The sequence below is a fragment of the Salmo salar genome, chromosome ssa03 (genome assembly GCF_905237065.1).
Source record: "Salmo salar chromosome ssa03, Ssal_v3.1, whole genome shotgun sequence".
Lineage (NCBI taxonomy): Eukaryota > Metazoa > Chordata > Actinopteri > Salmoniformes > Salmonidae > Salmo > Salmo salar.
The window spans coordinates 71134923-71152322 of record NC_059444.1 but is presented as its reverse complement, the minus strand read 5'-3'; the positions used below and the strand labels follow the sequence as shown (position 1 = coordinate 71152322).

The window sequence follows — 17400 nt, the reverse complement described above, 5'->3', positions numbered from 1 at the left end:
AGCCCCGCCTATTTCTACAATGTATCTTTTTTAAGTGTGATTTAAACCTAACCGCACTGTTAACCGTATGCCTAACCGTAACCTTAAATTAAGACCAAAAATCACATTTTCGTTTTCATGAATTTTTAAGATATAGCCAATTTTGACTTTCTGTATGTGGCAATTATTGACAGCACAATGCGCGTACGCTACAGTTCAACCAACCTTGAGTCAATCATCAGCTGTTTCTTGTGTCTGATTGGTCTTCTCTTTGTAGCGTCAAGTGCCTGTTCATTTTTTATTGGGTTATTGGATTGTCAATCGTGGTATATCCACATGTTGTGTTGTTTGGTTGGAGCATTCTCCTACCCTTTCTCTCTGTGTCGCGGCGCTGGGTTGGAGCCGCTGTCCCTGGTCTGGCACGTTCCCTTAAATTTTTGTGTTAAATTTGATGCCCCCTTCTTTTTTTCTTTTTTTTTATTCGACAATTTGCGACGGCATTTAAAATACCTACACGGGCATCTCCTTATCGGTGTTTTTTTTAAATAAGCATTTGTCAAATATACCCTTTATCCTGTAAAATGGCGGTGTTAAGCGGGTCGTCTGGGCCGGTTGCCCGGCTTGAGGGCCGTGAATTCGAATACTTGATGAAAAAGCGCTCGGTGACTATCGGGAGGAACTCGTCTCAGGGCTCCGTGGATGTGAGCATGGGTCATTCCAGTTTTATTTCGCGAAGACATCTCGAAATATTCACTGTTAGTGACGATAGCACTGGTGGTGGAGACTTCTACTTGCGATGCCTCGGCAAAAATGGGGTGTTCGTGGATGGAGTGTTCCTCAGGCGGGGTGCCCCTCCTCTACAACTACCACGAATGTAAGTCCAACATGTATCTGTGTTTATAATAACTAGTTAGCTATCTTATCTTTGTTTTGAATTACCACAAAGCACGTGCTGTTGCAGCAAGACTAAGGGGTAGTGTTTGCCATGTAGGTTCATCTTTGCTAGCTAATTAACGTCAGCTAGACAGTGTTTGTCAGATACTAGTAGCTACATGTTATGAACTGCCCTCCCATTGTTATAAAATGTCTTCTGAATTAAGACAGCCATATGTAGCTAGCGATATTCGAACTTGATTATATAGCACACTGTCTCTCGGCCAGCTTTCAGTTGATTTGCTATCACATAGAGGGTTATTATTGTAACTAGCTAGCTGTGTACTTGGTCATACAGGTAAACAATGTCATATAGTTCTGTGCAAGTGTTTTGTTAGTCAGATGGATATGATCGATGTTTTGTTTATATTTAAGTTTGTGGATGGTTACGTTGCTTCTAGGCCTGTATCTTTATAACATGTGTGATGTGCATCACTAGGCCATCAATCAATTGAACATTTCTGATACGGGTCATTACGGGTCAGCTTTGCACAACTCGGAAGATGGATGTTTTGGTTCAGTTAACTCCATTCACAAATTTATAATGGCAGGTCACAGAGGCCAATGCTAATGTTACAATACATAAGAAATAGTCACAAAATATTCACTGACCATTATTTTCCTCTTGCCATCACGGTAACATTACTCTATTCTCTTAGACCGATTTGAATTCCATAATACTAAAATGAGATTCTATGCCAAATTCCCGGTATGCATAGTTTGTTTTGTCAGATTTGCCCCATTTTATTCTAAAGAAACTTGTAATATACACTCCAATCCAACTCAACCATTAAATCTGAAGACAACCCTGTATTTAATTAGGAAAAGTCACTATTGTGCCATAATCCACTTTTGAATGTTGATATTTGATGCATAATTCACAACACAATTTAGTGGGCTGCTGCGGCTTGTTCCTTGGTCAGTTGCCTCAGTGACATACAGTGACAAAGCTGCATTCTTAAAGCAGCAGTAGAAACAATAACAAAGCGGCCTCCCCAACCCTGTTTCGGTAAAAAGCTAAGGGATGGGGCTGGAGAAATGTAACCACTCTCAAATTCATTTATAGAGCTATGGATGCAAGGACTGACCATCCAAAATGATAGTTTTAAACATGTTTTGAGGCTATGGGTGTGTTCGTATATTCACTCTGGAGCGTTGTCATCGCACACTGGATGTTCTGCCCGAGGAGTAGGGTTGATCCAAGCGTTCTGACCTCACAACATCAGTCAATCACCCAAGCTAACTGGCTAATGTTGGCTAACTTGCTTGCTACTTCCAGACACAAATGAGAGAACACATCACTCTGACCATTTTTATTGCCCTGGCAGAGCTGGTTAGGCTGTTTGTGTTATCTAGAGTGTTGGTGACTGTAACTGTGCTGCTGGCAACAATTTAAATATTTTTTTGCCAACGTTTACTGACACAGGTCATATTCAACTGGTGTTGCAGTTTGTAAATTCATCAGTTATTCTGCACTCTGGTACACTCAGACCAGAGTGCTCTGAAATCGGTGTAGAAAGCCAGAGTGAATTTACGAATGCACCCTATATAGTGTTTGTTTGCATTTACTTTGACAAACATTGGAGTAAAACATGTTTATATTTTGGGTTGTGATTGGGTACGACTTGAGACAGGTTATATTATTCAAGAATCAGTGGGGTACATGTAATTAATTTATACATCCAAAAATGGATGTAGCAACTGCTCATTGCCTCTTTAACTGACCACCCAGTCTTCTTACCCAGTCATACACTGTATCACAGCACTTTAGACTGAAGAGATGTTGATTCCTAACTAAGAAACACAGTGGGCTCAAATTCTCTTATCGATCAAGTTGACGTGACTAAAGAGCTTTAAATCATGGGTGTGTTTTATACGCTCACATCTACAGCTTCAAGAAAACCTTGTGATATCCTTATTTTGGAATTGGGCTTTATGGGTATAATGACTATAGTAGCCCACCCTACCTAAGGCAAAGAATGATCAGGGAAGTGGACAGACAGTCTTGGCTTGAAGAGCTCTGGACTGGGGTTCTTTATGTCCCCTGGATTCCAACAGAATGACATAAATTGCCAGAATGAAGCAGTCACTGCTGCCCAGCCCTCCATGTTGTTGCTCTCCCACGCCTACATAATTACTCCATAGCATAGTCTTGCCATGACTGTTTACATCCTAACTGAATGTCTAAAGCAGATATATTACTTTGATGCTCATTGTTTTGTCTCATTGGGATGTTGTGTGTTTTTAGGATAATCTGCCGGGATGATGATTATCGTGGGAAAAAAATAGAGAAGACCTCTTGTCTCTGCTGCCCTGAGTTTGAATACTTTTGGATCTTTTGAGGGTCCATTGTGTTCTACCTCCTGGCATAACATAGCAACTGTGCATTTGCTTTTACAAAATGTTTGGTCTCATTGAGCAAGGAGGGAAATTGGCAAAGGAGCCTGAATGTTAAAATGCATTGATGCTGTGGGAAAACTCAGCTCTTTGCTAAATGACTTGGGATTTCCATGCAAGCTTATCCTCTTAACCAAGCTTCTTTTGTTGTTGAAAACATTTAAGTATGAATTGATTGAAGCAGAAAGTAGACTATATAATAACATTAATTGTCTGGTAAGGGGGTGGGTTTTGTGGTCTAGTGGAATTATTTACCTCAGGTAGTAGAGATCCGGTGGCAAAAGGAATTCTGTTTGTTGTTTGTATGCGTCTGTGCCTGACTGACAGAGGATCAGTGAGACCCCAACACACACACACAAAAGCAATGCGTGTTGCCTTTGGTCACACACAGCACTCTGTGAGGAATGTGATGTCTCAGAGCTCAGCATTCCTGTATCAAAGACACCCTGATGGTTGCCATGTGAGTGTGCTGCTGAGCACAATGTTGATGGTGCTGTTCTTGCTATTAGGTGATTATTTTTCCCCCCCTCCATAGCAGGAACAACACCATCAGTGGTCAGAACCATGTAAGATGGCACATAAACCCAACAACTTCAGTGACTCATTTCTCTGAACTAGAGGTTGACCGATTATGGTTTTTCAGCGCCGATAACAATTATTGGAGGACCAACAAAAGCCGATGCCGATTTTTGTGTGTGTGACAATTACAACAATGCTGAATGAACAATGAACACTTATTTTTACTTAATATAATACATAAATATAATCTATTTAGTCTCAAACAAATAATGAAACATGTTCAATTTGGTTTAAATAATGCAAAAACCGTGTTTGAGTAGAAAGTAAAAGTGCAATATGTGCCATGTAAAAAAGCTAACGTTTAAGTTCCAGAACATATGAAAGCTGGTAGTTCCTCTTAAACGAGTCTTCAATATTCCCAGTTAAGAAGTTTTAGGTTGGAGTTATTATAGGACTATTTAATCTACCTTTGACTATTGGATGTTCTTAAAGGCAGTTTAGTATTGCCAGCCTAATCTCAGGAGTTGATAGGCTTGAAGTCATAAACAGCGCTGTGCTTCAAGCATTGCTAAGAGCTGCTGTTTGAATTAATGCTTACGTGCCTGCTGCTGCCTACCACCGCTCAGTCAGACTGCTCTATCAAATCATATACTTAATTATAATAAACACACAGAAATACAAGCCTTAGGTCATTAATGTGGTCAAATCCGGAAACTGTCATTTCAAAAACAGAACATTTATTCTTTCAGTGAAATACGGAACCGTTCCTTATTTTATCGAACGGGTGGCAACCCATAGTCTAAATATTACTGTTACGTTGCACAACCTTCAATGTTATGTCATAATTATGTACAATTACTGTCTTTGTTAGGAATAAATGGACTTTCAACAGTTCGCAACGAGCCAGCCGGCCCAAACTGCTGCATATACCCTGACTCGCTTGCACTGAACGCAAGAAAAGTGACACAATTTCCCTAGTTAATATTTCCTGCAAAACATGCATTTCTTTTAACAATATATGCAGGTTTAAAAAAATATATTTGTGTATTGATTTTAAGAAAGGCATTGATGGTTAGGTGCGTTGTTGCAACGATTGTGCTTTTTTTCGCGAAAAAAAAGGGGGAGGGGGGTCCTTGGTGGCTTTACACCATTTCTTTGGATTCCTCATGTCTAACTCATTGTTAGAAAAAAGTTTGCTTCAAATCTTAGGTGCTATATTTATTGAATATTATATAAATCCTATAAATTAAAATGTCCAGTTGGGTTCAATCGATTAGCTCAATGTTGCAGAAATGCTGATCTTATCTGTTTCTAACAGAAATGATTTCAGAACAAAAAGGAGGTGGGTGTCAATCCTCTTTCTTGTGCTTTTTCAGTTTGAGCGATCCAAAGGCATCATTAGGCCTATTGAATATTGCTACCTGCCTCTACCATCAGGGATGCAAACTAGTCACATTTTGGCGAAATTTGCCGTTTTGAATCCAAATTAGGTGACTTAAGTGATTCGTATAGATCCAATGATAAAAGTTTGTGGGAAGGGGGGGTTGGATCACTACTGGCTGTAAGGGAACAAGTGACGCAAGTTTGGAGCAATACTGTCTGTATCCAAGCCTCAGCCAATCGTTTACATAACAACAGAATGCAGCGCAGCACGCGACTGAAGAAAGAGAACCAATTTACTAGTTCCAGCGTCAGCGAGCGCTCTGGAAAGGCAGCTTGCCAGTTACAGCAGCGCGTTCCTGAACGATAATGAAGAGGTAACGTTAGATGAGAAGCCTGACCATGGAGACCGGGGTGAGAAGGTGATGAAGGGTACTTCATGAGCTATAACCGAAAAACGAATGGCATTTAGAAAGTTTGTGGTGAGGGAGAAAGTGTGGTGGAACAGGTATTAGCATTGTTAAGTATCTTGCTAGCTGGATCGAATTCTCAGTTAGCTAGCCAGAGAAATGTTGAGCAACATTAGCCAACTTATCTGATCAAATAATTTAGTTTATGGTGTGAAAATTAGCTTGCTAATAAAGTAGACAGCTAACGTTACAACATCAAATGAGCTAACGTTAGTAACCTAACCAACTCTTTATAATATTAACTGGTGTACGACTCCTTGCCGTTCCTCAAGTTATAAAGCGTTAGTTGCTTACTGGACCCTGGCAATCTGTGAAATGTTAACTAGCTAAAGAACTAGCTAAAGAACTAACCACTATCTGTTAACTCATGTTTTCCCTCTACAGTATGTGGTTAATTTTCAGAATGAGAGAATTAGGTGAAAATGAGGCGTTGCTTGTTAAACAAGTACATTCAGGGTGTGTAGCTGGGCCTGGCTTAAACTGGATGCCTCTATAGAGGTGAAAGGAACACCACACACTTTCCCTCTTTCTCACTTTTGCTGGCACATTGTAGAACAGATGTCCACAGGCAGTGTACAATGTAATAATGTTCAGTGCAGCCCAAAGATATTGTTTTTGTTGTGTTGAATTTGACAGTAACACGTGCGAGGGGGATTATAATTTAACTTGGTGAACGTTAGTTTTGCACACATGTAGCCTTGTGCACTTGATCAATGTCTATAGTGACCACTATAATAGAGCAAAAATAGAATGCCTTTTTGTTTCATTCTATTTCTACTTTAAAATGTTTTTTTCCCATGTGCAATATTTGTCTGTGTGGTCACAAGCATTCTATTATAAAGGCTGTCATGGATAACTGCAATATTAGTGTATTGTTTTTGTTCTCAACTTGAGTGTCATTTGCAGTAAAGTCTAGGCAACAAATAACATTGGATTGCTTTCTTTACATTTTTTAGCTGTGAGTTAGGTTCACATTAACCACTTTATTTTACACAGACTGATCATGTAGATCATATTCTTTGTTTAATTAGTTAAAACCTGCATTTCCCCCTAGCAGGGATGTTTTGCATGTTTCAGTGCAAAAAAAGTGTCGTCTTTTTGGGCCCTCTCCAGTTTGCATCTCTGTACCATGCTGGTAACTCGTTTAGAAAAAGCATTTTTTCCCACTAGACACTAGCTATGGGTTATCTGCATAATGAGGTCATCAACATCCCCCTATTTCATCAAATAATTCAGTTTCCCATGCTCTTTGTTGACAGGGGTATTACATTGGTCCTGAAAGGGTGTTGGAGTGTATATGCATAATTGAAGTGTCTGGCTTCACCAGGCTGGCTCCCAGCAGTTTTTCACCCTCTGAGTAGCAATGCTAATTTGAGACTTGGGTGTCAGGGACACTGTTCTCTCTGAATGTGCTCTATGCCAGCTCTGTTGGGGCTTGGCAACAAGTGCAGCAGCACCTGGCATCCGGACCAAAAGGAAGCAGGGCTGGCATAACAATCTGGGCCTCCAACTCTCTCTGGGCTGTGGTGATGGAGCCTGATCCTGCACTGATTGAACCTTGGTGTACATGGACATCTCCATTCTAGTCATGCACACTGCTTGTTGTTTACCCCACAATGAGAATGTGTGTTTGATTAGGCTACCACAGCCTATATTTAGCCTGAGCCTCTGGAAGCAACGTCAGCACAAGATGGGTTTCCATGACCGAGCAGACTTACACAAGCCTAAGATCACCATGCGCAATGCCAAGTGTCGGCTGGAGTGGTGTGAAGCTTGCCGCCATTGTGCTCTGGAGCAGTGGAAACTCATTCTCTGGAGTGATGAATCACACTTCACCATCTGGCAGTCCGACGGACAAATCTGGGTTTTGGTTGATGCCAGGAGAACACTACCTGCCCCAATGCATAGTGCCAACTGTAAACTTTGGTGGAGGAATAATGGTCTGGGGCTGTTTTTCATGGTTCGGGCAAGGCCCCTTAGTTCCAGTGAAGGGAGATCTTAACGTTACAGCATACAATGACATTCAATACTTCTGTGCTTCCATCTTTGTGGCAACAGTTTGGGGAAGGCCCTTTCCTGTTTCAGCATGACAATGCTCCCATGCACAATGCGAGGTCCATATAGAAATTATTTGTTGATCGATGTGGAAGAACTTGACTGGCCTTTACAGAACCCTGACCTCAACCCCATCAAACACCTTTGGGATGAATTGGAATGCCGACTGCGAGCCAGGCCCAATCGCCCAACATCAGTGCCCGACCTCAGTAATGCTTTTGAGGCTCAATAGAAGCAAGTCCCTGCAGTAATGTTCCAACATCTAGTGGAAAGCCTTCCCAGAAGAGTGGAGGCTGTTATGTCACAGCAAAAGGGGAACCAACTCCATATTGATGTCCATGATTTTGGAATATGATGTTCGATGAGCAGGTGTCCATATAATGTAGTGTATAACGAAAAAGACATTACATACAAAATACATTTTACATACATTTAAAAACATTAACGTGTAGTGTAGATGCTCAGAGGCCACATAGACTGGAAGGTTGCATTACATTGTGGTTTTCTCTTTTTCTCTGCAGGTGCACTTTCAGGTTTCCCAGCACAAACATCAAGATCACATTCACAGCCCTATCCAGTGGGAAGAGGGAGAAGTGTGAGGCGCCTGAGTCTCCAGTAAAACCAGTCCACATCTCTCCGCTCACCATAAACATTCCAGACAACATCGCCCACCTCATGAGCCCCCTGCCCTCGCCCACCGGCACCATCAGGTACAGTAACAGTAGGCCTGGGCCTCAGTTAACCTTGAGATAACTTATTATCATACTGGCCTGGCGGCTAATGCTTAGTTTATTGAACTCTAGGGGAAGATGTGAACCAGGCACAGCTTGCAGCTTAAGTCACCTCCTAACCTACACAATCTGTCCACAGATTTATTGTGTACTTGTTAACCTCTATGGGCTATGTGGGACGCAAGCGTCCCACCCCTGGTACACCCTATCAACAACAAGTGAAATATCAAGAGCGCCAAATTTGAAAACAATTAAATGTCATAATTCAAATTTCTCAAACATACAACTATCTTACACCCTTTGAAAGATAAACATCTCCTTAATCTAACCACGTTGTCCGATTTCAAAAAGGCTTTACGGCGAAAGCATAAAGTTAGATTATGTTAGGAGAGTACATTGACAATAGCTGTGTGTAATGTTTTGTCAATTCAAAGACGGGCGTCACCAAAAGCAGAAAACCATCTAAAATTATGCACTAACCTTTGACAATCTCCATCAGATGACACTCCTAGGACATTATGTTAGACAATACATGCATTTTTTGTTCTATCAAGTTCATATTTATATCCAAAAACAGCGTTTTACTATGGCGTTGATGTTGAGGAAATCGTTTCCCTCCAATAACCGCCAGTCAATCAGCACGACAAATTAAATAATTACTATTCGAAAACATTGGTAAAATATTATATTGTCATTCAAAGAATTATAGATTTACATCTCTTGAACGCAACCGGATTGCCAGATTTAAAAATAACCTTACTGGGAAATCAGACTTTGCAATAATCTGAGCACTGTGCCCAGAAAAATACGCTTTGCGATACAGACTAACCGCCATGTTGGAGAGATCGAAAATACTATGTAAATAATCCATTACCTTTGATTCTCTTCATCAGATGTCACTTCCAGGAATCCCAGGTCCATAACAAATGTAGTTTTGTTCGAGAAAGCTCATAATTTATTTCCAAAAAGCTCCGTGTTGTTAGCACATGATCTATGCCAGCCGGACTTCTTGTCATGAACGAGGGGGAAAAAAATATTTACGTTCGTTCAAACATGTCAAACGTTGTATAGCATAAATCATTAGTGCCTTTTTTAACCAGAACATGTGTTGAATTACCTTTAAGCCTATGCCATTGAAACACACAGGGGTTGATTAATGTTTTGGCACTTCCTATTGCTTCCACTAGATGTCACCAGCCTTTACAAAGTGTTTTGAGTCTTTTACTGTGAGATCTGACCGAACAAGAGCCATGGAACGGTGATGGCCGATTAGACTCTGGCGCGCGAGTTCATGTTGGGTACCCTCGTTCCAATACGTTATAAAAGAGAATGCATTCGTCCACCTTGAATATTATTCATGTTCTGGTTAAAAAAGGCACTAATGATTTATGCTATACAACGTTTGACATGTTTGAACGAACGTAAATATATTTTTTTCCCCTCGTTCATGACGAGAAGTCCGGCTGGCTTAGATCATGTGCTAACCACACGGAGCTTTTTGGATATAAATGATGAGCTTTTTTGAACAAAACTACATTCGTTATGGACCTGGGATTCCTGGAAGTGACATCTGATGAAGAGAATCAAAGATAATGGATTATTTACATAGTATTTTCGATTTTAGATCTCTCCAACATGGCCGTTTGTCTGTATAGCAAAGCATATTTTTCTGGGCGCAGTGCTCAGATTATTGCAAAGTGTGATTTCCCAGTAAGGTTATTTTTAAATCTGGCAAGTTGATTGCGTTCAAGAGATGTAAATCTATAATTCTTCAAATGACAATATAATATTTTACCAATGTTTTCTAATTTTAATTATTTAATTTGTGGTGCTGACTTGACTGCCGGTTATTGGAGGGAAACGATTTCCTCAACATCAATGCCATAGTAAAACGCTGTTTTTGGATATAAATATGAACTTGATAGAACTAAAAATGCATGCATTGTCTAACATAATGTCCTAGGAGTGTCATCTGATGGAGATTGTAAAAGGTTAGTGCATCATTTTAGCTGGTTTTATGGTTTTGGTGACGCCGTCTTTGAATTGACAAAACATTACACACAGCTATTGTCAATGTACTCTCCTAACATAATCTAACTTTATGCTTTCGCCGTAAAACCTTTTTGAAATCGGACAACGTGGTTAGATTAAGGAGATGTTTATCTTTCAAAGGGTGTAAGATAGTTGTATGTTTGAAAAATTTGAATTTTGACATTTATTTGGTTTCAAATTTGCCGCTCTTGAAATGCACCTGCTGTTGATGGAGTGCACCACGGGTGGCACGCTAGCGTCCCACATAGCCCCAAGAAGTTAATACCTGCAGTCAACTTGTGCAATACATTAGGAGATAAAGCATATTGCATTCTTCATTTAACCTGTCACATTATTTTACGTGATAAAGCTTACCGTAGTTCCCCAGAACAGTTGAGCCAGTCATGTATTTGTTTATAAACAGCACAATTGGAGAAATCCATCTGGTGAGTCCACAGCATTCTATATCGATTGGCGAGTCTCTGTTGTGCGGTGCACATGAGGTGTTGAAGCCATCAGATATCTTCTAATGGCTTTCTGCCAGAAGTCAGAGCGCTAGATGAGTTCTGTACAGCTGCCATTTTCCCCCTGTGCTTTCTGCTAGTGTTTTTTTTCTCCCATTGTTCTCCCATCTGGTCCATGTACACATGCTTCTCTTCCTTCGGAAGAGCATGTATCCCAACTTTGTTCATTTGCACAATTTCTCTCGTTAACTTTCGCTTCTAAATGTCCATAAAGATCGAAAATGACATTCAGTAGCTAGTAGCTACTTTTGTTTAACTTTATGAGCTCTTTGTAATTAGTTTGTTTTGCTCGTTGGCATTTCGCAATTAGTTTGCTAATTTTGTTAGCATTCTGGTAAGAAGCCTAGTTGACTTTTCTTGTGTTTTGTAGTGCCCTCTTGTGTGCTATGCTCGTAATACCGTAAATCCTGGAACGAGAGAAGGACTGTATGACCACATGAAAATCAGTATACCGCCCAAGCCTACTGTCCTGGCTTCGCATCATTTTTTTTACTTTTTTTTTTTTTACATTTTAGTCATTTAGCAGACGCTCTTATCCAGAGCGACTTACAGTTTAAAGTTTACAGTTTACAGTTTACAGTTTACAGTTTAAAAGATTGAACGAGTGACTGAAGTGAACACCTGGGAACTGTGTGGGAGAGCCTGGCAGATCAACTCAATCAGACCGTGCAGCTCAAATATGTAATGAGAGGATTGGATGAAATATTCTGCACGCATGCATGCTTAGGATTGGACAAAACAGTTGAAAAGGAGCTTCATGTGAAATGAAATGTGAGACTAATGGATGTGGAATTCTCCTCTTTTCACATTTTCGTAGACTAAAATGAAAATGAATTTGTTAGTTTTTTACAGTGCATTTCATTATCGTAGTAGTTTTAGACAGGAAAAATAGGTTGTTGATTAGTTATTGGGGTGTGAACGTTTAAATGTAATTGGGATCCTTAACGTTAGGAAACATTTTTAAATTCACATTGCAGTTATCACACAACACATTTTGTGTTATTGCCAAACTAGACGATAGGCTATATAGGCCTGCGGAAAGTTGTGTAAAGGTTGACTCCGCGATATGACTCAACTGCAGAAAGTAAACTGCATAGTGGGTAAATATCCGCAACATCTAAGAGTGTTGAAGTGCTAGGCTCAACTTCTCAGCTGTTTTTGTCCTCTTTCTGCCTGATGGCCGACCTGCCTATACTGTGCCCCTCTCTCCGTCCCTCGCTAGCTCGCTATGAAAGATGCAAGTGTTTGTATTCTCTGAAGTATGGTAACTAATCCAGGGCTCTACAGTGTGACCATTTTACTCGCATATGCGCCTAAATAGTTTTCTGTGCGATCTGGACATTTTATTTAGGAGCGCCTGCAACATTTGAAGGATTCTAGCTTTAATATCTCAAATATTGTTAACTGTGCTCTGTTGTAATCAGGCTCCTCCATTCCAAAATTCCTAGTGGAATTGAATCTTAACTCTCCAGAAATGGGGAGTTGATGTGCAAGTCGGAGTCAATTATTTTGGCGTCAACTGTCCACCACTACGTCGTCATCGTTAACAGTTGGTAAAATGGCAGAGAAAGGCAAGCGACAGCAGTGAAGCCCTGTATGGCAATACTTTGAGAGTTAATGAGAAGGAAATGCACATTTTGCGAGGTGGAATTGAAGTACAGTAATGGTAGTACAGGTGCAATGCTTCACCATCTGAAAGGGGCACACCGTTTTAACGGAAAACTGATGATAAAAATGGACGTTTAAACATGAACCCCCCCCCCCCAATTTCTCACATCCCTAATAGCTTCTGCTGTGTTGAAATGTAACTACCCCTATGGTATGTGAAATTAAAGTTGTAGCAGTGCTAATTAGAGGTCGACCGATTTGATATTTCAACGCCGATACCTGTGTGTGTGTGTGTGTGTGTGTGTGTGTGTGTGTGTATACACACACCACGTGTGTGATAATGACAATTACAACAATACTGAATGAACACTATATTTTAACTTAATATAACACACAAATAAAATCAATTTAGTCTCAAACAAATAATGAAACATGTTCAATTTGGTTTAAATAATACAAAAACAAAGTGTTGGAGAAGAACGTAAAAGTGCAATATGTGCCATGTAAAAAAGCTAACATTTAAGTTCCAGAACATATGGAAGCTGGTGGTTCCTTTTAACATGAGTCTTCAATATTCCCAGTTAAGAAGTTTTAGGTTGGAGTTATTATAGGACTACTTCTCTCTATACCATTTGTATTTCATATACCTTTGACTATTGGATGTTCTTATAGGCACTATAGTATTGCCAGCCTAATCTCAGGAGTTGATAGGCTTGAAGTCATAAACAGCGCTGTGCTTCAAGCATTGCTAAATAGTGCTGGCAAACGGAGAAAAGTGCGGTTTGATTGAATGCTAACAAGCCTGCTGCTGCCTACCACCGCTCAGACTGCTCTATCAAATCATAGACTTAATTATAATATAATAAACACACAGAAATATGAGCCTTAGGTCATTAATATGGTCAAATTCCGTTAACTATCATTTCAAAACCGTTTATTCTTTCAGTGAAATACGGAACCGTTCTGTATTTTATCGAACGGGTGGCAACCCTAAGTCTAAATATTGCTGTTACATTGCACAACCTTCAATGGTATGTCATAATTATGTAAAATTATGGCAAATGAATTACGGTCTTTGTTAGGAAGAAATGGTCTTGACACAGTTCGCAACAAGCCAGGCAGCCCAAACTGCTGCATATACCCTGACTCTGCTTACACTGAACGCAAGAGAAGTGACACAATTTCAGGCACCGCATTGATTATATGCAACGCAGGACACGCTAGTTAAACTAGTAATATCATCAACCATGTGTAGTATTCTAGTGATTATGTTAAGATTGATTGTTTTTTATAAGATAAGTTTAATGGTAGCTAGCAACTTACCATGGCTCCTTGCTGCCTGCACTCACATAACAGGTGGTCAGCCTGCCACGCAGTCTCCTCGTGAATTGCAATATAATCGGCGTCCAAAAATGCCAATTACCGACTTTGTTATGAACACTTGAAATCGGACCTAATTAATCTACCATTACGATTAATCGGTCCGCCTCTAGTGGAACTGCTCCAGAAACATTGAAGAATGGAAAAAATAATATTGATGTTTTCATTTGATTCTAGCCAATCATCAGTGTTTATCTCCAGATTAATCATGTTTGCTTCAGCTAATGACAAATCGTTAAGCGTTTTCTGCTGTTTTAACTCTCAACTTAATGCCTCATGAAACGATTTTGCTCTCCTTTCAATATGGGTTAGATAATGTGAGGCTATTTGCATAGGTGGTGTGTACCAGTCTGACTGCAGGCTACTGCGGTAAAGGGTACAGATAAACTGAGCCAATATATTTATTTTACTGGGGCCCCCAATTCATCAGACTAGCTTGGCTAATTATAACCATTGCTTGATTTCTAAAAAAGGAACTGAGGTCATCAGTGGATTAATTAGGCAGTTTTGTTTGTAGCCTAAAATATTGCATTATTCTTAGTCAGATAATTTGATATGTACTGTGTTGGTCATCATGCTGACAGAGACTTGGTGACTGACTAATGGTCTGGTCCTCTTCTTCCCCACAGTGCTGCCAACTCGTGCCCCTCCAGTCCCAGAGGAGCAGGCTTGTCCGGCTACAGGATGGGTCGCATCGTCAGCTCTGCAGAGCTACAGCTCATAAACGACAACTCCCAGTCAGAGAACGACAAGGAGGCCTCAGGAGGGGACAGCCCCAAGGTGAGCACCACATACAGAGAATCTCCATTGGACATGCTTTTAGTCTAAGGCTAGGCTTATATTAATCTGTGTCTGTGAAACTGGCCTTTTTAATTTAGTGGCAATCAGCGGTTGGAGCCATAAAGTGTTATCCCCACCACTGTTTTGGTAAAAAGCTGAGGGATGGGGCTGGAGAAATGTAACCACTCTCAAATTCATAGACAGAGCTATGGATGCAAGAATTGACCAACCATGATATCAATATAGTTTTAATGTTATGAGGGTGTATAGTGTTTGTTTACATTTACTTTGTTTTAGTTCTGAGTAGGGTTGTACATTTTGGGGAATATTCAGAGGTGGAAACTTTCTGTGGGAAGTAACGGGAATATATGGGAATTAACAGAAATGTATGTAAATTAATACTATTTAAATGGTATTTTTGCATTGGATATATTTACCATATCATATGGAGACAGAAACACACATTTTACCTTATCATAAGTAGACATAATTGCAAATGGTTAAAACCTTCCAATAGAGAAAAAAAAATACGAATTTAACTTTAATTAAATGAGTTGACTCTTCACATGGGATTATTTCATTGAACAACAAAAGAAAGGGAATATTGAATGATTCCCAATGATCAATCGCATCTCCCAAAAAAACGTTTTCAACATACATCTGTAAAATTAGTCTAGAAACTAAAGCTTTGGTTGTCTTCCTCTCGGGCTTCTGTCTTCTTCCTGGACCTCCTCAATGTCCACCTCTTGAACATCAGACTCTGAGGGCTCATCTTCACTGTCACTTTCCAACCTTGTTGAGGATGACTTGTTGTCAGGCTCAAAAAGCCTCAAATTTGCCCCGATGGTCACCAATTTTTCAACCCTTGTACTGATCAGCCTGTCGTGTGCTTTGGTGTGTGTGCGTGTGTTCCCAAACAAGGACCAGTTGTGATCTGAGATGGCTGATGTTGGTGGGATTTGGAGGATGATGGAGGCAACAGGGGAAAGAGCCTCATATCTACAAAGTCCCTTCCACCAGGTGGCTGATGAGATATGTTGGCACGACTGCCATATTGCATCTTTATGCCAAAGCCCTTGCTTGGAAGTTTACTTCGCCAGACTGCAAAGAACCTTTCCCTCATCAAGGCCAAGGTGGCGAGACACGGTAGTGATGACACCATAGGCCTTGTTGATCTCTGCACCCGACACGACGCTCTTGCCAGCGTACTTGGGGTCCAACGTGTGCTGCGGTGTGTATGGGCTTCAGGCAGAAGTCTTCACGCTTTTTGATGTATTTCAGATCTGCAGTTTCCTTTGCTTGGAGCAACAGTGAAGTGGGCAGGGCAGTACAGATTTCTTCTCTTCCATCTGCAAGCAGAGTCTGAACATCAGACAGGATGCCGTTGTCTCCCTCAATCCGTGTAATGGCTACTATTTTAGGTTTCAGGAGTTTCAGGCTGCTTACCACTCTCTCCCAAAATACATCACCCAGGAGGATCCTTTTGATGGGGCTGTCCATATCGGCAGACTGTGATATGGCCATTTCTTGGAGAGACTCCTTCCCCTCCAAGAGACTGTCAAACATGATGACAACACCACCCAACGGGTGTTGCTGGGCAGCTTCAATTTGGTGCTCTTATTCTTCTCATTTTACTTGGTGAGGTAGATTGCTTCTATAACTTGATGACCCTTCACATACCTAACCATTTCCTTGGCTCTCTTGTGTGTATCCATTGTTTTCAGTGACATGATGTCCTTGATGAGCAGATTCAATGCATGAGCAGCACAGCCAATGGGTGTGATGTGAGGGTAGGACTCTCCACTTTAGACCAAGCAGCCTTCATGTTCGCAGCATTGTCTGTCACCAGTGCAAATACCTTCTGTGGTCCAAGGTCATTGATGACTGCCTTCAGCTCATCTGCAATGTGGAGACCGGTGTGTCTGTTGTCCCTTGTGTCTGTGTTCTTGTAGGATACTGGTTGAGGGATGGAGATGTAGTTAATTATTCCTTGCCCAGGAACATTCGACCACCTATCAGAGATGATTGCAATAGTCTGCTTTCTCTATGATTTGCTTGACCTTCACTTGAACTCTGATCTCTGCATCCAGCAAATGAGTAGATAAAGCATGTTTGGTTGGAGGGGTGTATGCTGGGCGAAAAACATTCAGAAATCTCTTCCAATACACATTGCCTGTGAGCAGCAGTTGCATACACAGCTCGAGCAAGACATTAATCATAATTTCTCTGACTATGTTCTTCCATTGAGTCAAAAAAAACTTCTTGACTCCAGGAGGAATTGTGTTAAGGTGTCTGATTCATCATTTTCACCTCGAATAGAAGTAGAGGGACTTTTGTCGAGGTAGCTTGTGATCGCTGAGGAAACTTTATGCACTTGGCCAGATGATTCTGCATCTTTGGTGCATCCTTCACATACGATTTGGCACAGTATTTGCAAATGTACACAGCTTTTCCTTCTGCATTAGCTGCAGTGAAATGTCTCCACACATCAGATAGTGCCCGTGGCATTTTCCTGTAAAGATTAGGGAAAAATGAGTAAAAAACAAATACAATTCCATGTACAGGTAAATATTTAAGCAGTTAGATTTAACAACTAATTTGTAAGATAAATGT

General features: G+C 40.6%; 1 protein-coding gene across 2 annotated transcripts in view; it reads left to right on the top strand.

The window, feature by feature from the left end:
- Positions 1 to 344: 344 nt before the first annotated feature.
- LOC106601484 (forkhead box protein K2) overlaps positions 345 to 17400 on the top strand; it is a 32670-nt gene continuing 15614 nt past the window's right edge. Inside the window, exons 1-3 of one of the 2 annotated variants that reach the window (XM_014193707.2) lie at positions 345 to 853; positions 8255 to 8443; positions 14637 to 14787. In XM_014193707.2, coding sequence (XP_014049182.1) covers positions 561 to 853; positions 8255 to 8443; positions 14637 to 14787 — 633 coding nt within the window. In that variant the 5' untranslated portion in view covers positions 345 to 560. Of the gene's footprint in view, positions 854 to 5547; positions 5631 to 8254; positions 8444 to 14636; positions 14788 to 17400 lie in introns of those variants that run through there. The other variant, XM_014193708.2, reaches the window with a different exon arrangement.